The 24,738-nt window shown below is 36.8% G+C and overlaps 1 protein-coding gene across 1 annotated transcript in view; it reads left to right on the top strand.

Annotated features, from left to right (window-relative positions):
- The window catches only part of LOC119083715, a 28,210-nt gene extending 23,806 nt beyond the window's left edge, over nt 1-4,404 (top strand). Inside the window, exons 2-3 of the mRNA XM_037193504.1 lie at nt 554-695; nt 1,689-4,404. Of these exons, the coding sequence (XP_037049399.1) occupies nt 554-695; nt 1,689-2,231 (685 nt within the window). The 3' untranslated portion in view covers nt 2,232-4,404. The remainder of the gene's footprint in view (nt 1-553; nt 696-1,688) is intronic.
- Nucleotides 4,405-24,738: the final 20,334 nt, after the last annotated feature.

The raw sequence follows: 24,738 nt of genomic DNA, 5'->3' as shown, positions 1-24,738 counted from the left end.
GTATCGGATCGATTAATCAATTCGACATTATGGACTCTCGATTTTAAGCGTGCCGCCAGTGTCGCCTACCAGTTAATAATATTGCGCAGCTAGTAATTGTTTGTAGTGATGAAATTGATAAATATTAAAAATTCCTTGGCAAAGCCAATGATTCGGAGAGAGAAAGAGAAATGAATTTAGTCAAAGTTGCAGCGCAGTTTTCAATCGGTAGATTCCGACCTATGAATTTCCCGATTCGTCGAAATTCGAAATTGTTTACGCACAATGAGAAACCATTGTTTTGGACATTTTATTCGATCCAACGAATGAGTTATTGTCTCGGTGAACAATAAATCTGGAAAAACTTTCATTTTTTTTCCAAACATTTTCTCGAGTGTCACGGCCATCGGCGCACTTTCAATTTTTACAGTTTATTTTCGTCGTGTTTACATTTTTCTATTTTACATTTTCGTTGTGTGCCACACGAAAGCGTTACAGCCGTTTTTCGAAATTAGAAATGAGAGAATCCCGTCCGACCGCAGAAAATAATTTTTCGATTTTTTTTTTGTTACAGAAATTGCCTTCGACGCATAGCCCGAAATGATGGACAGGAGTTTTCACGCGAAAGCATCGTCAATTTAATGGAAAAATTCGTCAAAACGGTGAACGTTATGGATGAGACAATATTGGTGCCATGTCGATTGATGGATCGATCGGTAAGTTTAGTTTTCATTGCATTGTACACCGTTCTACAGACTTCAAGTTCGTTTTCTTTTTCGATTTTCTTTTATGTTTAAGTCGGTTGAGTCAATGTACTCGATTGTTTATTTAAAGGCCGACCGCTTTGAGTTATTCAATTTTCATTTTTCGATTATTTACCAGCGATATGCCATTCACAAAGTTTATATTCAATGTGGAATCGACCGTCGTTCGGAGCGTTCATGTAATTTTGAAGTGTCGTAACCATTATTCTTTATCAAATTGTCTCGTCGAGTTTATTTACACGATTAGTTGACAAGAGATAGTGAGTATGAGTGTCAGAGACACGTAACTTTATGAGTCAATTTTCCGTTATCTAAAGCGGTCATTATACCAGTTTTATGTGTTCTCCTTCGTTAGAAAAAAACTCGTGTTTACAAATAGTCTGGCTTGTCCGGTCATTACAATGGAGATGACAAACCGATCCCTTTGAGATTAGTTTGAGTAAAACAATTGGCGATGAAATTGAAACGAATAAAGTTAGAAAACTGACGTCAGCTGTTTGAACAATGTCACCATCTGCTTAACAGTCTGATGACGATCATGAACGTTTCTAAATATTAACGAACAAGCATGTCTCGCTGATTTTCTTAACGAAATTGGGAAACAAAAGATTTTTAAGCGATTTCGCAGACAATCGGTATGGCGATGATCCAATCCGTTCAATATATATTCCGTTCAAATCGATTCAAACAAATGCACATGTCAGCACGATATGCATCGTCAATATGCATTTGCATTGTTACTATGCAATTAAATCGAATTGTTGATCGGCCGCACGTGTAACTATATTCCAAATAAGTGTTTCACTGCATTGACGATGAGCGACGTCATATATTTGGTCGATTTCATTGAATCGGAGCCAAAATGCAAACAAAATGTTTTTGTTTTCGTATTAAGTTGGCTGCACGTTTTCGCTAATTTCGTTTTTTTTGTTTTGTTCTCAACAGGTGGGCGACTCGTCCGACAATGTACGCGATGCTCCAAAAGCCACGTCGACGCCTCACACGAAACGCAAACGTACATCGGTCCACGAGAATCTCAACTCAGCCGAACTGTTCAACCTGTACAACATGCTAAACGGCGTCAAAACCGATCTGCTGTGGGGCCGAAACAGTGAAGAGCAACCGGAAGAAACACTGGCCGCCGATCAAAAGTCTCTCGCCAAAACGGACAGCAGCCAATCCATTGTCAGTGAAGCATCAACGAAACAGCAACAACAGAAGGGTCATGTTCGCCGGCCGAGCACCGCATCCGTTGCATCGTCCAATTCATCCACAAATACGCTCAGTGATTCGGACAGTGATATATCGAATGAGAACGATTCGGGCATCGAATCGGAAAGTAATAACAATCACGAACAGGACAAATCGACCGAATTGGCCAAGCAATATCGCACACATCTGCTGGGATTGTACCGTTGTTTGGAGCAAATGACCGAAGCGGCCAACTATTTGACCACTCGATATCAGAGCGATGTTGGACCAGCTTAGACATAGAGAAAACGAGATAGAGAGAGAGAGAGAAAGATAGTGGTAATGGTAGGGGGATCAGAGTCGATGGTTTGTTGTTTTTTTCCTCTTCGACTTTGATCGATTTTATATTTTGAAATGATAGATCACCTTTTAGTTGAACTAATTTCGGTGTGTAAAATTTGTGTAAAAGAGATGAAGTACCAACCAAAACACGCTCCACGTTTTAAGGAAGAAGAAGAAGAAGAAGAAGAAGAAGAAAAATTGTAAACTAAAAGTGACGTAAACGAAATTGGTGAACCAATTAGCGTTCATCGATTTTTAAGGATTTTTTTCTTGTGAAAATTGTTTTTTTTTTTATTTTTTTATCCAACGCATCGGTTTCGGGTTATTTGTCATTTTTATGGGGTAAAGGAAAAGCTCTGGTGATTTTTGTGTGTAATAATACATTGGGCGGGAACGATTGGGGGGTAACTAAATTTATCGATAAAAATGATGAATGATTTGAATCTGTGAAGAGAAACAAAGAGACGAAGAATAGAAGAAGTTAGGAAAATAATTTGTGAAAAGGAAAATCCACAAAACACTAAAAAAAAGAAAAACTTAAATTTGTGTGGCTTTGGCAGCGGCTTTAATAATGTTTTGCTTGTTTCTTGTTTGTCTTTTTTTCTTTAAAAAAAAAATCTGGATTGTGTTTAAGAGTTGTGCGCCCAAAACCAAATATAATTTAAAACAAAACAAAAACTGAAATCAAAATCGAAACCAGCTTCATTTACGTAACGATTGTGAACGCAATCTGTTACGAATTCCGTTTGTGACGAGGAGACAAGGGAAGATACATTTAAGGGAAAAGAATTTTTTTTTTAAATTTTAATTTTAACCGAGAGAATTTTGTGAGAAACAATAACCTTGGTTTGTGCTTCGAAAAAACGCAAAAACATATTCACGATGAACGAAAGTTAAATGAACTTTGACGGCGTCCATTCGGATTATTTTCGGTATACATCGGTATGCGGAGCCCAAGTTTCAGGGGAATTCAAGCGCAGCGTCATATTTCGTTTGATGTAGCGTTAACGAAATTCTATAGAACTGATGGAATGTGGTGAATGTGTTAGTATGAATACTGCAAAAGTATAATTTTGACACACTGCCAACATTCCATACCGTGTTAACGGAGAGTGAAGACCAGTTACATTTCATTGAGAGCAATAAATCGAAATTGAAAGTTCGAATTTTCGAAGCATGAATTTCGACTCTATTCTCGAGACCAGTTAAATTTAAGTGAGCCGGAACCTCTCTCCGTTGTATTGTATTGTACAATGAAGTGAATTTTCGCTGTCCACAAATTCGCCCGAAACTTGCGTTTCGTGTGATCTCATTGGTCACATTAGCCCATCGTGCTGTTTTTTTTTGTGTGCAAAATCAGCCAAATTTCCTTTTTGTATTTTGTATATCAGCACTAAAACAGTGCCAGATTATCGCTGAAACAATTCGTATAGACGTACCGAACAATAGAACCGAATGGAAATCTTCTTCATTATTCAATCGATTTTCGTTCAAATTCACCGTACATTGAGATTGATAATTGGAAAAAGACCGCGGACTGAGATCAGGCGTTGTTTGGAAAAGGCAAATACGTTGTCAGGCCTCCCGTTTTTCGTAAAATTTCTAATATTCCTGGAATTGAATTAAATTAATAATTTAACGTCCCCTTTCGGAGTATCGAGCAAAATTTTTTGTTTGTCGCAATCTCAGAACAGACAAGTAATCCATGTTTTGACTTGTGATAGAGGCTGGAATTCCATGTATTGTTAGGAAGACTCCAATTTTTATTAAATTCCTTTTAAACTAAATCTAAAGTCTCTCTGATGAACACACGCAGATTCTATGAAATCTCCTAAAACTTTACTTTCAAATTCGGTCAAATTCCTCACTTTTTGGGAGCACCTGTTTCGGAGTGGGAGTCCTGTCATTTTGTTCCTTTTTCGAACGGACTGTCAAATTTCAATGGAATTTTTGACGCAGAAAAAGTGGACAAATTTCAAGTGAGTGACTTGAGTTGCGAAGATTTTTGTGACTTTTCATTCGCTAAAAAAAAATGGAATCAATCGTCACATCGATCGTAAACATTGATATTGTTGGCTGTCTTTTTTAACGCTTAAATATTTGCTCATCTAACGGTAAACGAAATATAAAAAAAAATAATTTTAATTTTTCATCTAGTCAATGGCCATTGAAAACAAATGTTCGCAACAAAAGCACGGAGAAATTTGTCCAATTTTCTAACAAAGAGAGAAAAACAACTGGTCCATTCGCATTGTGTGTTAAAATTGATGTTAATATCGGTCGGGAGAGTAAAGTGCCCATTCCACTTAAAAAAGTACTCCGTGAGAGAGCCGTTAGAGCGCCGTGAGAGAGCAAGCTGTCAAATAAACAAAGAAAAATTGAAAAAATTCAATTTTGTCTCTCACACGGAGTACTTTTTTTGGTAAGAGGAAACTAAGCATAAAGGTAAAACCGTGTTCGAATCAACGGAGAGAAATTTTAAACCAACAAAAAAGTCGTCTACAGTTTGAGCTGAAGTCTACAGGCTCTCTTGTGGCGTTTTAGATGTAACTCTCCCCTGTAGAGATCTCCACTCTACTCTTGCATAGGTTTCTCTAAACCGATAAACCGATAGTGAGATTGTCACCTATGTCGGTTTTTTTTCAGAACAGTTTGCCTTTAGGGTGGTAGTTCGTGTCTGCATTGGTCTTTGTGCCACGATTGCATTACAATTTCGACACATTGAAATTACAGTAAAACTGATCCCGGCATCCAAATCTATGTTAATAACTCATCGCATCACTTACAACACACAACGCCAATGGGGACTAGATAACTTCCTGTGCTCGTATTGATAACAAATTTGAATTTACTCAGAAAAAGAAGAGAGAAAATATTTTCCGTTTCTACAAATCACCAACACAATCCGATGGTGGTGGTTTCTAGCGTTGGATTGCCATTCAGCGAAAGCGAAGTCAATTCGCTGGGAGAATTAATTTGTGAGAATTCTGTCATTCCATTTTTATTTGTTTGTTTCTTGAGAGTTTTAAGGAAACGCTGAGACAGTTTTGAGTTTCGTGCTTTATTTTTCTGGATAATTTACGATAATTAGAATTAATTTTTTTTAAGCGCTGAAGAGATGCCCACACACTCTTCTCACCATGTGCTTGAAACAGTTTTCAAAAAAGCAAAAAAAAAAAATAAATAAAAAAAATTGAGGAAAGGAAAAGGAAGGAAAAAAATTTAATTGAAGACAAGAAGTGTGATAGCCTAGGCACAAAAACGTAATGTAAATTTATATAACAAAAGAAACACAACAAATGAACTGTGTAATTGCGATATTTGCATGCTAAAAAATTAAAAAAAAAAAATCAGAAAAATTAGTAAAAAAAACCGTGCAAAATCAGTGTGCTTGTGGAGTTTTATGAGAAAAATAATTTAAAATGAATGAATGTCTGTGCGTTAAAGCGAATGAGAAAAACAATGGAAATCTCAAAAAAATAGTTTTTGATAAAAAAAAAAAATTGGAAAAAAAAGTGTTTCCAAAATTAGCACGCACAGCAGCCTCGAATTTCGTTAAGAAATACCCAAGCTGCTTGCTGGAATAATTTTGGCAAACATTCAATCAAAAAAATTGTTTAAATCAATACTATTGTAGGGACAGCAAAAAAAAATTATTTATTTATTGGATTGAGTTCAACAAAAAAATTGTTTGTAAAAATTGGAAGAAAAAAAAATCTCGGGCGGTCGGTTCATATGAAGAATTCGCCATTTTCGGATTTTACTTTAGTTTTGTCAGTTGCTGAAAATCTCATGACTGGAATCAATTACAAATGACTTTTGCAAAATTTTGAGATATAATCAAAAGAATCGAGAGAAGACTTAAGTTGGCAGCACTGTGAGAGGTAAAATTCTCAAATTCTCATGACAATGACAAATCTCATGCAGTGCTGGCAACTAAGGGTGGAATCGCACTTCACTGTTTTGCGTCTCCGTTTAGATATTGCGCATGCGCACAGAGAGAATTCTCTCTCTGCGCATGCGCATTGTCTAAACGGAAACCCAAAACGGTGAACTGCGATTGCAGCTTAACAACTGTGCCTTTGCACAACGACGTGAGCGAAATGTGAGCGAGATTTAAAAAAATTTTCGTTCACAAAATCTTACCGAAATGCTGAATTCGCGATATATAACACAAAGTTTTGTGTCGATAGAGTTTACATAAAATTAAGCTGTATTGGAAAGTCACCGAAAAGATCCGTTGGCAAAATTGAAAAAAAAATCAATTTTTCCGATGTCAAAGTGACAGCTCATCTGATTTTATGAATGAAATTTAGAGTTTTCATAACAGAAAAATTTGGCATTTTGGGTTGCTGGTGGCGAATATTTTCGCGTACGTCGTTGTGTGTACGATCAGTATGAATTGGATGAAGATTTCAAGGAGAATCCGTCAAAATTTCTAGGAAAAAGGAGAATTTTAGAAAAAAAATTCCGTAAACTGTCTGGCGACTTTGACGTTTCTCTGGCCAATTTTCATCCGATTCGCCGTATGATTTTTATCGAAAAAATTATTTCCGCAGCTGTCCGAACTGACGCTTTACATTTAAAATACATTCAAACATAATATAGTCGTTGCAAGAGAGGTGAAACTGTGGTGTTGAATTTTGAATCTGAACTGACTGTTACGAAACAAAAAAAAAATTGGAAAAAAAATTGGAAAAAATTAACTTCTGTGAACTATTAAGTGAAAGAAAAAAAAAATTTAAAACAAAAGATGAGAGCAAAAGATTCAAAAACATTAAAAATGTTGAGAAAACTTTGTTCATTTTTTTTATAATAAAACAAACAAAACGAAGAAAAAAAAAGAATCGTGAAAAGGGAGATGATTTTTTGAAAACATTATCAATCGATAATTTGCTGTTATTTTTTGCATTTTTTAAATGAAGAAACAAAATAGAGAGAAAAAGAGAGAGAGAGAGAACAAAAATGTTAGATCGTTAAAGGGAGAATAGAAGCGACCAGGAGACGCGAACGTTATAAATCTATAAATAATACAAAAGAAAATAATTATCCTATAATTTAAGCGGGTAAAATATTTTATTTGTAAATAAAAGAGAAAAAAAAAGAATAAAAATTTATTGAAAATAAAAGTAAAATAAAAAAATTAAAAAAAACTTTCATTGCTCCAAAAAAACCATTCGTCAACAAGGCGGAGTCGCAACCACAGAGAAAGAACGGCGTTCAATCAAATTGACAAAATGTTGACGGCGGAAGTTGGAATCTAAACAAAATTTCGTTCGACACATTCTCAAGTTCACAAAATTTCTTTATTGGTTCAGCTGAACATTCCAGCTCATCCACAAGTATACATACTGCGTAGCGCACGAGCCAAAGCCAAGTTACACAGAGTCTGTCTACTAGGTTGACGTCATATATGTCAAACATAACACTTTTTGTGAAGCAGATGGAGTAGACCAGGCATGAGCGCCGCCGAAAATAAGCCGCCGCCGGCCATTTTTGAGCAAGCCGCGCCACAGCCGTGCCGGTACCAAAAAACACGGCTCAAGCCGGCTTGAAACGGCTGGAAAATGAAATAAAGATTTCGAAAGGTGAATGGGTGAAATAATTTTGAAAACCGAGATTCCTCTTAATCCTAAGCAGCTCAAATACTTTTTGAATTTTTTTTTTCAAAATTATGAAAATTTTGAAAATTTTCTTGAATTTTCATGAATTTTGCAGAATGGTATATTACGTCCTCGCTTCTAAGTTTGTTGTTTTGGCAAGTATGACCTTTGCGGAACGAGCCGAAGGCGCACAATCAGTTAATTCACAAATTTGAGAAAACTTTATCGATCTTTGCGAATTTTCTCGATTTTTTTTTCTTTTCAATTTTTACTTGATTTTCGTGAGCTTTCGATTTCTTCTCGAAAACCATTTTCTTAATGAGTTAAATGAGTGTACTGGAGCATGATTTTCCATTTAGTTCAAGTTTTGAGGCAATAAAACTTGACGTGTTAGGGAACCTTAGACTTAGAGACTTGCTTGTAACAAGACCAGTTCCACTTGCACTTTGAACAACCTAATCTACCAACATTTTCGCTTTCCGTACAATTTCATTTTCATGCTTACTAGTTCATTTTCCATGAATTTATCTAAACGTTTTTATTTAAAAAAAAAAGTTAAAAGGAACCTCCAGCCGAGCCGTTTTAAGCCGGCTCAAGCCGAATTTTTCGCCGCCGCCAAGAAATTTTTTTCGGCTAGCCGCCGCCGAGGTTTCTCCGTCGGCGCTCATGCCTGGCACGAACCAAAGTCAAATTACACAGAGTCTGTTTACTACGTTGACGTCATATATGTCAAACATAACACTTTTCGTGAAGCAGATGGAGTAGACTCTGTAAGTATGCTCTTCCCATGTCTATCGTTGTAAACCTACCGTACTTACTGTAGAAACAGATAAAATAATTCAATTCGCATGTACCGTGATGTCAAACAAATGGTCGATTATATTCTGCCGTAATTTGCATAAGGGACTTAACGTTTTGTTAGAACAAAAGAATTTCTATTGTTCTGAAGAAAGTGCAAATTACGGCAGATTTTCGCTACGCATTTACTTTGGCACTTGAGTTGCACTGTAGAGGGCGTCACTTTTCTAAGAAAAAAAGGAGTATTTACACTTGAGGGGCAAGCGGGCAACACTAGGATTGTTGAAAAAGCACTTTGTTCGACTTTTTTTGGGAAAACATAGGAATTCTGAAAGGCCACGTCTCTATCATTTTTACATATATTTTTGACGCATCGTGATGTTGCCACAAAAAGTGTTGCCAGCTTTCGCCTAAAGTGCCAATAGAAGTTACCCCTGATTTACCCAGTGACGTAAAATAGGTTTCTTCCATCGTACGGTAAAAACGAATTTTGACAGGCCGAAAACAACTGACCGTCATCCACAGAAGCAAACATAACCGCAACTTAAACAAATTTGTTCGTTGAAACTTCAAAGTGAGGTTGTGTTGGCTTCTCTGTGGATGACGATTGACATTTTGAACGACCTTGGAAGAAGCCTATTGACAGAATTTTCTTTCGTTTTCAACTTTTTGCTCATTGTTATGAAACGTCAAACACGCACTTGCTACTTGCTACCAATATTTTCGTTGATTAAAATCAGAGAGATGATAATATGGCGACTGGGACAGTGCGTCGAAATGTCTATTACTTGATTCGTTTGTAACGTCATGTTAAGTGGTAAGCTTTAGCTCTTATTGTTCTTAAATCCAAGAGGCCTACGCTGCCGTACGCCATCAAAAAGCCTCGAACGAAAAGAGAGAAACGATTTTTGTTATGGATTTCTCATCGTCTTTCTCTTCTTCGTTCCGGGATTTTTTATTTTCCGGGTTGTACGGGATGTGTCACGAATTTGATTTATCGTTCTGCGTGAGTTCTGCGCGTCTTTAAATATTTTAGTGCACAAAACTCGTTCCTGAGGTTGGATTGAGATCACATAACTGCAGTTGGTCACCCGGTGTTATGTATCCGAAAATTTGTGACCTTGTCAAAATTGAAGATTCATTCCGTACGGTGGGGTTAACAACTATAAATAAAAGTAGGGTCTCACATATTTCCCTTTCATTTCACTGATCCAGCTGTCAATTGTCAATTTTAGAACAGTCAAATTCTAAGTAACGGTAGCTTTATGAAGACGAAAATGTCTAACTGTGCGATGCCATTAGTGCTGCTTTTGGCTTCTTGGCGCCGGGGCAATTCTTAAATTAGTTAACTTTGTAGGTGACTAAAAAAACGTATTCTTTTGCACACCGTCGTCAACTGAACTATAATTTTGTATTAAAATTACAGCAAATTTCAGCTTATTTCTGCGATAACCAAGAAGTTATATGAGGAGGTTACGCCAAGTAAAAACAAAACATGGCGGCCTTTACGAATTTTTATTAAAATAAAGTATTTTCCGTGGATCAAGTCCAAGATTATTCGAAATGTCAAAAACCATCCACAGAGATCCTAACCTGAAAAAATGTGCGGTGAAAATGAGCAGCCACTTGGATCACGTTCGAAATTAGAAATAAAAGTTTGAATGGTTTTCTTGTACAATAATGCAATGAATGTATACACAAGGTATGGGCGAATGTCAAAATTTGTATGGAGCGGAGGAAATAGCGATTTAATGTAAACAAACTCACCTTTCAATGAAAATCAATTAGAAGGAACATGTGAATGACAGCTGGCACCTATGGCACAGAATGCGAGAGAATTTAATATTAAATTGGATCAATTGGTCCCATAGGCAAGGCTGTATACTTTAGGGAGGTGACGCAGATCGCCATTTTATTAGATACGCGGGAACACACCACTTCTGATGATTTTACATGTACAAAAATTCACCACATCATCAAGATGACGAGAATCATCACAAGAGGTGAATTTGTGTATGAAATCGGCCATTTTATCATCAACTGTGGTGTGTAACCCTTATACATTGTAAATCTATTTAATTTAACATTTTTGTCGATGACAAAACACAACTTTAAGCGGCAGCTCAATAATTTCAATTTTTTCACAGAGTTGAGGTTAGGGTTTTCTATGGATGTGGATGACGGTGAAGCTGACAGTGTTCGGGTTTACTGTTACTCTGACGTGATTTGATCACCACCCTAACCGTCCCACATTTTCAACGACTTATGAACCCCTCGCAGCATTACACACCTACTTACCTTACGAATTTTGCGTATTACAAAATCGAAACAAAAAAGAGGTCATTTACGCCCATTGATTCGCGAAAAGTTCATTCAAAAAAAGAGTCCAACGACATCATGTTAAATGGGAAATTTGCAGAATTAGCCAAAGAGAACATTCAAAATAAAATCAATTAAAAAAAAATTAAATCGAGGAAGTCATGTCATGGTGAATATTGTTAAGGTCAATTTATGCAAACAAACAAAAAATCAAAAACTGTTCCAATTCCATAATACACAACACTATTTTTGCGTTCGATGATCTCTCTACTACGCGTAGCGTAAGCGCAAAAAAAAAATTGGCAACCTTTATGCATAATCAGGTTAGTTTTACATTGAAAGTAAATCAATGCAAAAAGTGACTTATACCTATATTGAAGACAGACCCACTTTATTCTCTTCATAAATATATTGAAATTGACTAAAGTAAAATCGACACAGCGGCGAAAAAAAATTGGCTTGCCTTTCGCTTTTTTCCATCGCTAATTTGGCGAACGAAAACCAAAATCGTACAGCGAAGACGACGAGGAAGTAAAGTTTTGCATTTTAAACACATCGTTTCATAATTGAATTGCTGATCCGATCCGCATTTTATCGCTCGACGCACATTTATCATTTGAAGGTTAATGAAGGAATGGGGTGGCAATCTTGTCGATTGCATAACAATGTGGGACAAATGAATGGAGTGTAAACAGTACCCTCTGTAGCAAACTAATTTATAGTTTTACTGGTGTAAACCATACCTAAACGAAGACCCGAAACGGTTAACTGCGATTGCAGCTTAAGCGTAGATCGCATGCACTCCGTCTTGGTCTCCGTTTTCGTATAGATTATTTTCGTGACCTTGTAGACGTCAGACACGATCCCAACTGTCAGACATGTCGAAAAATATCGAATGAATTGAACGAACGATTTTCATATGAAAATCAGTAAATTGAACGCAGTTAACGTCAATTGATTGAGGTTAAGGACTACTTGACGAAAAATTAAGTGGGGTTACGTTGACAAGTACCGTACAATGAAAATGATCTATTATATTCTCTCTCTGCGCATGCGCATTTTCTAAACTGCGATCATGCGTATCGGCCTAGCTAGTGTAGTGTAGTGACCTTTCGGCCTAAAACTTCTGTCTACACACACTCTTATCCTATCGGATTAAGTACATTAAATGCTTCGCGAGGCAACGCACTCCTCTACCATTTCAGTCAAATTAAATTTAACAAAAGCACACCATTCATGGCATGGCCGTACAGATCAAAGTCCAGATATATATATAAATGTATCCACTAATATAAATACGGTACAAGCGGTGATAATCAAAGTCACGTTTTGCCTGTAGTAATCATTTGTTCACAAAATAAAATTCCGTCAAAAGATTGTTTCGAAATAAATAGACCAGTTTGTCAGGCCACCGCAAATTGAACAATCTTACAAATTAAACGACTACCGATAGTATAATGCATTTCGGTGATGGCGCACATTAGGTTATATCTTTTATTGTGGAAAAACTACAATCTTTTGACGGAATGTCGATTTCGATTCGATTATCGTAACGACACTTACCACTTGTTGTTATATACATAATAGTAATACAGCTGATGATGTGGCGACAACTTTTATTTTATTTTCGGAAAAAAAAATCACATCATGGCCTAACAACTCTACTATATACTACAAACCGGACAATCGAGAGATGGTTTTTTCTTCTTCAATTTTTTTAGTTTGTATTGTCCTAAAATTGGAAAAACCAAACTCTTCTTTCGCCCGACAGTAACTAGTATTGCGACTGTAAATTTCCTAATAGGAGTAAAAGCACTTGGGTTTACATAATGTCAACCTTTAACACAAATATCGTCGGTCAACTTTCCTGTGTAAAATCTGTCAATCGTTTTAATGTTGTAAGTGTTGTAAGTGGTACCGAGAAACAGTGGAATGAATATTCCCAAGTATAGAATGAACATTCCCAATGGGACGTTTGCACTATGAGGAACTCTTTTGAAAAAAAAGCCGACCGAAATCGGACGCATTTTCCAGTGGAATTTTTTATATCTGCCCAGGAAGGTATTCAACCATAGAAGACAAAGCCACTTTTCTTTACACTTTTCTTACAGACATTGCTCGAGGTACACATATGTGGTCACGTGGGGTGTCATTATACAGGTAATTTGCATGTACTTCCGGGTAAAAGAGGGTCTTATGGTGGTTTAATGTGATCATTCGCTTGAACTATGAGGGATTCTTTTGAAAAAAAAGCCGACCGAAATCGGACGCATTTTCCAGTGGAATTTTTTATATCTGCCCATAGAAGACAAAGCCAATTTTCTTTACAATTTTCTTACAGACATTGCTGGAGACCCACTTCCACTTCCTCTGGTGCAACTTCCACGTTAACTTCCTCCGATGTAACTTCCACATCCACTTCCCCGATATAACTTCCACATCAAACTTCCCGAACTGAATACCCAAGCTCGTATGATCACATTTTCATTCCATTCATTTGCCATGTTCTCGTCCATGTTCAATACCAATGTCATTGCTACTAGTGGACTAGATTTCACTAAAGCCAACACCAGTGGTGACGTGAATTCCAAGGTTCCGAAATAACAGACTAAGACAACTCTGAGTTGATCACGAAGGGGGTAGTCTACCTTTATGGTGGTGACACGCAAATTTCGTCAACGACAACAAAAACAAAATTCAGAATTTTCCTAAAAAACATTTTCTTTAAGTTGATTCGACACACAATCTGTACTGAGTGCGCGTTTAACAATTTCGGTGTCACCCGCCTTCGTGGCTGTCTTAACCTGTTATTTCCGAACCTTGGTGAATTCGGTTCCATACAAACTTAGCACGTGCAACAACATTAGTTACAAGAAAGCATGACGATGGCAACATGACAGAAATGAGTTCACCTGAAAGTCGGGATCCATAACGTGACGATGTGGTGAATTTTTCTATATGAAAAATCATCAGAGGAGTATGGATCAAGTATCGATTTTTGGAATAGACTTCATTTCATCAACTGAGGTCTCGCCTTTAGTAACTTCCAATAAGTCACATTAAGACACCATTCAGCCCCTCACTTCGAAGTACGGTGGGCAAAAGGTAAAACAAACTGAGCCAGATTTTGGTAACCAACGTTTTTGCGTGAAGATGTGATAACTTGTCCACAATATTATTGTTAGACATCGTCGCAGATACTCATCGAGAATCATCCTGCGCAGACAGAACCGAATGATTAATTAAATTAGCATGATAAAAGCTCATGTCGACAAAAGACACTTTCAACATAATTTTCTCTCTCTCTCTCTCCGCCGTTTTTTTTTGCTTCTCATATTAGTTTTAGAATCGATAATTTGTGTGACCTCAATGTTTGGACTTTGAATTCATAGATTTTGTTCGTATAAACTTAAACTTATACACATTTCGTACATTACACTATGAATATGTGCGGAGTGCTCCGCTGTGTCTTTCTCGTATAAAATTTCATTTTTATGTTTCTCATTTTTTGCAAATGTGAATGTGAGTCGAATGCTTGAAAAAGACTGGCCAGCACAGGTGATATACATACATACAGGCAACGACCTAAGTCAAGTACGAATTCGCTTTTATTTTGGAATTTGGGACGATGGATTATGTGACGACGACGATAAAACTCTAATCAGTTTGAATTGGATAAAATGTAATCCAAGAGCAGACGAATGGATGGGCTAATGTTCTTTCCGGAATTACAATTGTGTGATAGTCTGGGAGCTCGACATATCATTCGTGGTGCTACTCGTTACGAAGTCAAATTGATTTCGCTGCTGTCATTTCAGTAATAACTTTAATGTTTAGACCGAGCCAACTCGTCTAATGTGCCTACATGTGGTTCTATTATGTCCTACGGTGATGGAAAGGCCTATGCAGAATCCGTTTACTTCCGGATTCGAACTCAGACGTTATTTGTGGGAAACCGAACCACTCTGAACTAAATCTCTCCCAGTAGCTAAGCAATTAGCTTGATATGTAAATGTTCCATGTTTCACGATGCGCCAAGTTTAGCTACTCGGAACAAACCTCCTCCGATCATTTAACATATAGAAAAATTCACCACATCGTCATGTCGACTATAATCAACACAATATGTGAATTTATAAGCACTAAAGGTAATGCAAACCCTCAGAAGATCAGAGAAATTTCGGATCCTGACTTTCAGATGCACAGAAATGTTAAGTTGGCTTGGCACGCATGTGGCGAGGAAGAAGGAACATGTGAATGACAGCTGACATCTATAGGAGAGAATTTCATACAAAATTGGTTAAATTCTATCTGACAGGTGCCAGCTCACATTCACATGTTACTTCCAGAGAAATGATAAGTTGGTTCGTCTGTGGCGAGATAGAATGTGCATGAGAAGCTGTCATGTATAAGTATCGCAAAAACAACATGGCGACTCACGGTAACTGCATTTCAGTGCGAAATTTCAACTGAACTGAAATTGCGCTACAATTTTGTATGAAAATCACAGCAAAGTTCAGTAGATGTTTGCGGCCCCAGCGATCAACTTAACCCAACTTTTATATGAAACCTTGGGCTTTTGAATCTTTTAGTCAATACTCTTACATTCAATTACCTTTCAAATGACACCCCACACGCACATGTAGCTGTCATTTAGCCGGAGAAATTTTCAGATGAAAAGTGCATGTTTTCGGTTTTCGATCACCTCTCGCTAGCCATACAAAAATCGAAGAATTTTCAAAAAAATATGTTTGGCCCCAAGGGACCAATACCTATCTAGGCACATATCAAAAAGTCCACTTTAAAATGCGTCCGATTTCGGCAGGTCGTTTTTCAAAAGAATCCCTCTTCTGTCATTACGCCATTAGTTTCGATCTATAGTCTTAAGTCAAGTATAGATCATTGTCAATGTCGTTTGAGATGTCAAATGAGCTGTCATTTTCACAAAGCTAACCAAAATGTTACAAAAATTTATATGGAGCTGTCATTGTTTGACGTTAGCTTTGTGAAATTGACAACTCATTTGACACTATTTTGAGAGAAGAACAGTTATTTGACACTGATCTATAGAACCAGCAGTTGAAATGAAATTTTGACAGAAAATGTGTGGACCATCTGTCACAATTTGATTTCAACGGCTGGTTCTGTACTTGAATTTAAGGCCTTTTTTGTCATCCTCTCTTAACTATTCCCACAACTGAATCATCATACCAGATATTTCAATTAATTCCGATGATTTTCGTCAATGCGACCTGAAGCCCAAGAATAACGATTACACTCATCCGACTCATCCAAACTAATTAAACAAATTTTTTTCTTATCCATAAAAATCAAACATCGACACTAATTTGTCTAACTAACAGACTCTGAATGATTTTTTTTATGAATCAAAGACGTGGATACAAATCGAAACCGAATTTTTTGAATTATCACCGCTGTTGATTTGTAGACAAACACATTATAATGTCATCTGTGATGTGGATAAACGAGTATTAGAACGAGACATCCAGACGTTTGTTTGATTTTACGATGATGGAATTGTATCCTCATTGATTGGTGCAAAATCGACGATCATTGTTGATTCAATCAATGATCGTCGAATTTACGAGAAAATAGAATTACTAACGGAACTTACCGCTTGACGTATTTTCATTGTCAATATTTATGAAGATCAGTATGATCAGTATATACCTCTCACAGTGATAACATGACAGTTTGAAGACGTTCACTTATTACAAACCAATACTTTATAAAAAGTGACAGCTGTGGGCATTTGTCCCTTTTGTCAGATGTAAAAAAGCAGGAAAAGCTTTGGGGCGCTAAAGTAGAGCAATTTGTTGCTCAGATTAAAATTTCAAATCGATCAAAAATTGAAAATATTGAAAATTCGAAGATTATTATTTTGAAGAACTAGACTTTGAGGAGCGATTTTAAAATGCAGTTTGAGCTATCGATAGTCGCATTTACTATTCATTTTTGTATAGAAACTTTACACAACCAACTTCAGTCCCATACATCATGTTCAATGTTGTATGAAACGTCAGCCAAGTCAGACATCACGAAAGAAAAACAAAAGAATTTATCTTAATGAAACAGAAACACAACCTCAATCCATATCCGTAAGTCCGTTGAAAATTCAAAATTAAGGGGGTCAAAGCCAAAGCATACGCAACGTTGTAAAGGGACAAGTAGCGATATTCTCTCAGAGTGCGTTGAAATTTATTTTTCACTTCATTTGTTCATTCACTGGTTCATTTAAAATTCAAATTCTGAAGCGCACTTAATTTCAATTTCAGGTTATGTTACAGTTACATGAGTTCCATGAACATGATGTATGGGACTTCCCCTCATTCAGTTCATTTTTAGTAATACAAAGAACGTTGAGTGCGTTGTTACTAAATTATTTATTTTGAAGCGACATAGTGAAGTTAGTTGCGATAAGTTTGGTTCACATTCCTGTCGTTAGTTTCGCCAACTGTCAGAAAGCAATCAATTTCTATGGAAATGTTTTCGTTAGTGTGGTCTCACACTTTATCGGTGATAAATGTCAATCAATTTAATCGATGAAGACTTTTATCACCCGTAATAACCGCGTAATCTTCAGTTAGCGATAAATGTACATTACATTGGATTGAAAATAGAGACAAAAAAAAACGTTAACATTGAATTGAGCAACCATAACACATCGATTTTAACGACTCACAATTATGAAGTTATGGTATTGTGAACCTTGAGCATTTAATGGATAATCTCGTATCACGGGTTAACGCCCTTGGCTCATTTGCCCACCGAAATGGCATGTATTAACAAACATGTAGCGCAACAAAATTGTATAGCTGTTCTTAAATAATGTGACTAAATTGTCATCCTATCGCTCATTATAGGGCTGTTCATTATTCGCTGTACATTCTACAAGAACCAACCTCAAGAATGATCCAAATTATCAGAAAGGTTCTTCCACATAGATATCAACAACCGTCTTTATTGCATCACACTGGCAAATGATTTCCGCTCATTGTAAAAACGCACTTTGTTTGAAATCGGAAAATCTCGATTGTACACCTCACATGTCAAAAATCTACTATTCTTAAACTTTAAGTGTAAAAATTGCCAATATTCTTATCATTATCAAAAGTTATTTCTGCCCTTCCTACTACTCTTCTATAAAATAGGTCATCATGTCCCGTTTAGTTTACATTTAAAAATTGATACTCGCGCAAGCTCTCGTATGCGTCCATGTCTCGTAAAAACTATGGAGCATGACAGTGTACTATTACAAAGCCGCAATTTTTCGCTGTAAAAAATTTATTCGGTTTAACCAGCGATCCCATTCCGTAGAAAAACAGATCGTTAATAGCTATTGTAAATCGGTCGCCCGATGGCATATTGAATATTACTGAAATAACAGAAATTTGTGAAATTCCGCCAAAAGAATACGGAAAAAAATCCTGTTTGAAGATAAACTTCGCTTAATGAATTACACAAAACGCACACATAACGATAATGATGTTGAAATTCCGTTTCCAGAACTTTCGCTAAAAAGTTAAAGTGAAATAACAGAACTGTAAGTATACATCTCGTCTTAAAGTTAATTAATGTTTTGTTTTAATCATTTCTCATTAAACATCTGAGGTAATGAAGAAGCTAGTCAATGCCAAGTGTAACCTTGGCATTCAGGATACCGGGATTTTTTTGCCAAAAAACCGGATACCGGGAAAGGAGTAAAGAAGCTTGAAAATGACCGGAAATCGGGAAATGACCGAAATCGAGAAGTTACAAAAAAAAAACGGAAAATTGGTCCTTGCAATCGAGATCGAGAATTGATTGAAAAACTAGAAAATCGTCATTTCAAGGGAACAGAATATTAACATCTGGACATTTACTAGTCAACTCGCTCTATAAATAAAAGCATTGTTTGTCAGCATTATCGAAAAGTTATGATGAAATGATGCAGTATGTGTTCAGGAACCTTAAATAGGATTTACATTGGTGTGTTGCTAAAGTAAAATCGAAAATAATCATGGCCCTACGTTAGTGAAGGGCCGTGACGCAAGTCCGTTCACACTGAAGAATTTGACAAAAAAATTTTCCGCAGGACTAAGGAACATATATACACAACTTTTCCGACTTTTCCCCCTTTGCTCCTACTACCCCCAAAGTATTTTATTCGTAATCTGGGCGTCCATACGAGTTCAACGAGCTATCACACGCCTCATAAAGTTCAGATTTGGCCGAGATATTAATTTTCAAACTTTGGAAAATCGTATGAAGAAATTCATTTTCATCACTCTGTCACTCTGTTAACCGAAACTTTTGAATTTACCGGCGGATTTGGCTGAAATTTTCAGGGTATGTTATGGATCTAAGCTATTGAGCTATGAGACCTATAACTCGGAAAATATGGAAGATAGAAAGTTCGTTTAAAAGCCAATTTTAAATAGGTTCAGATTCTTTTTTCGACACGTGTTTCATGGTTTCCCTAAAAAGTCGCTTATTTGGGAGCTATGAGCGTTTTAAGTGCCTCAAATTTTCGATTTTGGTCAATTTTTCGATTTTAGTCAAATTTTCGATTTTCGTCAAATTTTCGATTTTCGTCAAATTTTTGAATTTCGTCAAATTTTCGATTTTCGTCAAATGAAAGCTGGAAGGTTCAGATCAAAGAGAAAGTTAAACAGTTTTCTAAGAAGAATATTTTCGTTCAAACTGCACAATATAATTGTCTATTATCTTCGACCAAATTCTAAAAAATCACAACTTACAAAAGAGCTGATATCGCCCAAAACCACTTACAGTGGAGGTGTGACGCAAGTCCTGTTATCCACTTACAAAAGAACTGATATCGGTGTAGGTGACGCTTACAGATTCTACACACAAAAAGATATGCGTCACAAATGGCAGCTGATGCGAATGTTTTATCAACAAAAATCTTACCAGAAAATTTTAGGAAGAAAATTATAATAAAAAAGTTTGCGTCAAAAAGTGGCAGATGATTCGGCTTTCTTCCGTTTGAATTCCATTCTTTAAAGTAATATGTTTCACAATTTTAAAAATTTTCCTTCCTCAGCATCTGCCACTTGTGACCAGAGCCTATATTTGGGAAATCGATTTTCCACAATTTGCCAACATTTGCTAAAATTTTTAAAAATTTTCCGAAATTTGCCAAATTTGCTAGTGGCAAATTCTAGCAAATTTGAGCAAATATTGGAAAATTTTGAAAATTTTTAGCAAATGTTGACAAATTGTGGAAAATCAATTTCCCAAAAATTGGCCCTGCTTGTGACGCAAACTTTTTTATTATAATTTTCTTCCTAAAATTTTTCTGGTAAGATTTTTGTTGATAAAACTTTCGCGTACTTTGCTCATCAGCTGCCATTTGTGACGCATATCTTTTTGCGTGTCGAATCTGTAAGCGTCACCTACACCGATATCAGTTCTTTTGTAAGTGGATAACAGGACTTGCGTCACACCTCCACTGTAAGTGGTTTTGGGCGATATTGTTTACCGGTAAATCCGAACCTTTTTACCGAGAAATTTGAGTGGATACCGGGAAAAATCGAGAAATCGGATTCGGACACCGGAAAAAAAATATTATTTGCAAATCCCGTTCAAGGCTGTAAACTTTGTGGAGGTCACGCAGACACGCGACGTTTCATACTACAAATTCATCACGTCATACAAATGCGATGTTTGGTGAGTTTGCTTTGTTGATCCGAGACGAAGAGCCGACGATTTACTTTAATTCACGCCGTAAGTGCGGTCGAAATTCAAAATGGAAAGTGCGGAGGTCTTTTTAACGTCATTTTCATACAGGGAAAGCGTTGAAATGTGTTTTTTCAGTTCACTTTATCATCTAATCGATCACTTAAAATTCAAATTTTAGGCACACTCCAAGTTAGGGCTGTTGTAAAATCAAAGGATGGTTCCTAAATTTTGGGATGACAGGTGATTTCTCTGGCACCTTCTAACTTCAATCGGATTTTTCGATGAATTTGAGTTATAATCGACATGAGCGAGATGTTCCAAGATTGGTTTCTTCAGAATTTTTCAATTTCCATAAGGTTTTCTGATGTTGTCGAAATCAAGGCTGTATACTTTGGGGAGGTCACGCAGATGCAGATACGCGGGTTACACACCACGTTTCATACAAATATTTCACCACGCCATACAAATTCAATTTTGGTGAGTTTGTTTGTATGGAAAAGGTGTGTTCCCGCGTATCTAATAAAATGGCGATCTGCATGACCTCCCCAAAGTATACAGCCTTGGTCGAAATGACATTCTTACAAAAGCGGTGATATCAGTCAAAAAACCCTTTAAGGGTAAATGTGACGCAATTCCTCTGAGGATGACGCATTCTTCGCCTGTACGCAAAAGTTTTATCAACACAATATGAACGCAAAAAATTTGTGAAAGAAAATTTTACAAAACAGAAATTTGCGTCACAAGTGGCGGATGTTGAGGAAAACCGAATTATCTGCCACTTGTGACGCCTTTTTGTAAAATTTTCTTTCAAAAAATTTTTGGGTCAATTTTTTGTTGATAAAACGTTTGAGTACGGCGCACAATGCGTCATCCTCAACGATATCAGTTATTTTGTAAATAAGGTAAAGGACTCGCGTCACATTTACCCTTTACGGGTTTTTTGACTGATTTCATGCTAGTGACGTTGAAAATACATGAAATTCGTTGAAAAGAACGATTTTCGACCCGCAAGCACGTAAAATATAATATTCTGCCGCAACTTCTGATGTAGCAGATTCCAAGGTATAATAAACCAAACTTGCCGTACTTTTTAAATCACATTTGTATTTACGTGCTACGACTCTCTATTTGTGTATGTAGGGGAAGTCAACCTACTCGAAATCGGAAAAACCAGAATACTAATTTACTGTACAGTCCAATCTTTTGACGGAATGTTGGAACATCGCAAGCGTGACTAGACACAAACACGATTTCTTTTGTGATGGCGAGACGTTATTTTCATTGCTTATCGTTAATTAAAAACTTAAATTTAATATTTTTAAAACTGTAATTGCGTTCACAAACCAGTTCGATCATTTCGGGGCAAGTTTTGTGTAATTCACCATTTATAACGACCTGCGGGCAATGATGTTGTGTCGTTTCAGATTTGTGATTCACGGTGAGTTGATACTGGGAATCAATCGAATTGTGAAACGCATTAACTGCGCTTAAATGTTAACATGATCATAGGTTGAGTGTAATGTGATTCACAGCACAAGACTTGGATGGTATCATAGCCGAACTGGCGGTGACCACACAGATAATGCTAACCCAATCCCACCCATCAATTCGTCCTGCTTTTATTATTAAAAACAGGTTAAGACACCCACGAGGGCGGCTGACACACAAATTTTGACAAATAGATGCTATTTATTGAACATACTCATAACAGATTGTTTGAAGTGTCAACTTGAAGAAAAAAAATGGTTTTTATCAAGTTGACATTTCAAACAATCTGTATTGAGTATGTTCAATAAATAGCATCTATTTGTCAAAATTTGTGTGTCAGCCGCCCTCGTGGGTGTCTTAACCTGTTCTTTCAGAACCTTGGTTTCAAAAGCCTTACCTTCCATCACCTCGTCTTTTATTCGTCTTTCTTCTCCTTGCTTCACCTAATCAAAATATGTAAACACTGAAGGTAATACAAACCCTCAGCGGATCAGTGAAAATACGGATCGCGACTTCCAGGTAAATTCATTTTTGTAATGGTGCCACTATCACGTTTTCTTGTGACTAATGTTGCTGCGCCTGCTAATCAAACCTGTTTGCATGGAATCGAATTCACGCCGTAAGTGTGCCCAAAATTTGAATTTGAAGTGAACGATTCGATGAAAAAGTGAACCGAAAAACACATTTCAACGCTTCATTGTATGAAAATGACGCTGCGTTAGAAAGATCTCCGCACTTTCCATTTTGAATTGCGACCGCACTTACGGCGTCAATTCCAAAGTATATAAACACTGAAGGTAATGCAAATCCGCAGTTACACACGGATCCAAACTTTCAGGTGAATTTTAGCTCCGTCATGTTGCACACGTATTGAATTCGTTTGCGTCAAGTTGCATCTAGTGGTGAATCTGGAACGATTTAGCGGCGTTATGTTGCACACATATAAAATTCGTTTGCGTCAAGTTGTATTTAGTGGTGAATTGGAAAGAATTTAGGGCCGTAATGTTGCACAAGTCTAAGTTAGACAACATACGAAAATGAATTCACCTGAAAGTTTGGATCCGTAATTTCTCTGATCCGTTGAGGGTCTGCATTACCTTCAGTGTTTATATACTTTGTCGAAGTCAACCCACCAATAGCTGCAACTTGACGCAAACGAACTCAATGTGTGTGCAACATAACGACACTTAATTCACCTGAAAGTAGGGATCCGTGCGTTACTACGAATTTGCATTACCTTCAGTGTTTATACACTTTGTACCCAATCTATTCTACTACAGCCACAAAGTTTAAGGTCCGACATCCGTAGACATCCCCCTCTCCTCTCAACTTTACCAGCAATATGTCATTTTATTGGGAAACATTGGTACTCAATTACCTTTCAAATGCAACAAACTTCGAGAGGCATCGATGCTTAGTTAAAATTGTAGCCGACATTTGCGTGCCTCGTATTTCATTGGAGATGATATCTTTTCATCAGTATCCGATTTAAAAAATATACGACCGCAATAGCGACTGCTAGTGACAATAGCGACAATAGCGACCGTGCTTGGGTTAGTTTTAAATAAAATTTAGTTTTGGTTGTGCAGTCGTTTGACCAGCTCTGAGAAAAGTCATAAATTTACTGCTCAAAGCTGAACAAACTGTTTTGACCAAATCTATTTTCTGTTGAGCGCTAATACATTCGTGGTCGTTATTGCGGGCCTATATTTTTGAAAAAAAAAGGATTCGGGTGGAAAAGTGATCTAAAATCCAGTATTTAAAAAACGCCCAAATGTATGCTTTTCAGCAAAGCATCGATGCCCCTTAATGAAACCAGCTTAATTATTTACACGATTTATTATGCAAAAAAACACACTTTTAAGGCCGACTATACTCGAAAAACACTCAGACGTCCCTAGCTGAGGAGTGACGCTCCTAACATTCCCTTTTTCGAACGTAGCTCCTACTTTTTCAGGAAAAAAAAAATTGAAATTGAAATCGATTGCGAAGACCTTGTATTTCGTATGAGTCTAAGAAATACTTAGATATTGTTAAGTATAGTTTCCACTTAAAAAGAGCACTCCGTTTAGCCTCCGTTTACATGACAGTTGTAAAATAGACCAAAGGAACTGTCACGTAAACGCAGTAAAAAATTGAAATAAATTCAATTTCCACTCCGTTTGCGTGACAGTTCTTTTGTTCTATTTTACAACTGTCATGTAAACGGAGGCTAAACGGAGTGCTCTTTAGCCCCGTACGAAGTACAAAGGGGCTTATAGGATTACGATGCCGTGTGTAATTGATGGAATTCGAAGCAGACGGTAAGGGCAAAGTGTTTGCCTATGTTCATAGATGACGAATCCGCAATAAAAATTTTGTCTGTCCGTCTGTCCGTCACGTCGATATCTTAAGTAAATCAAATCCGATTTCAATTTTTTTTTTCTGAAAGATAGTCAAAATAGTGAGGCTAAGTTCGAAGATGGGCATATTTGGGTCGGCCCATCGTGAGTTAGGGCCACCTAAGTGCTTTAAGGTCTTTTGGGGATATTTACGGCAAAAAAAACGTTGGA

The sequence above is a fragment of the Bradysia coprophila genome, unplaced genomic scaffold (genome assembly GCF_014529535.1).
Source record: "Bradysia coprophila strain Holo2 unplaced genomic scaffold, BU_Bcop_v1 contig_70, whole genome shotgun sequence".
In the NCBI taxonomy this organism is placed as follows: Eukaryota; Metazoa; Arthropoda; class Insecta; order Diptera; family Sciaridae; genus Bradysia; species Bradysia coprophila.
Note: the sequence above shows the minus strand (reverse complement) of the source record. Positions and strands in the feature narration are given on the sequence as shown.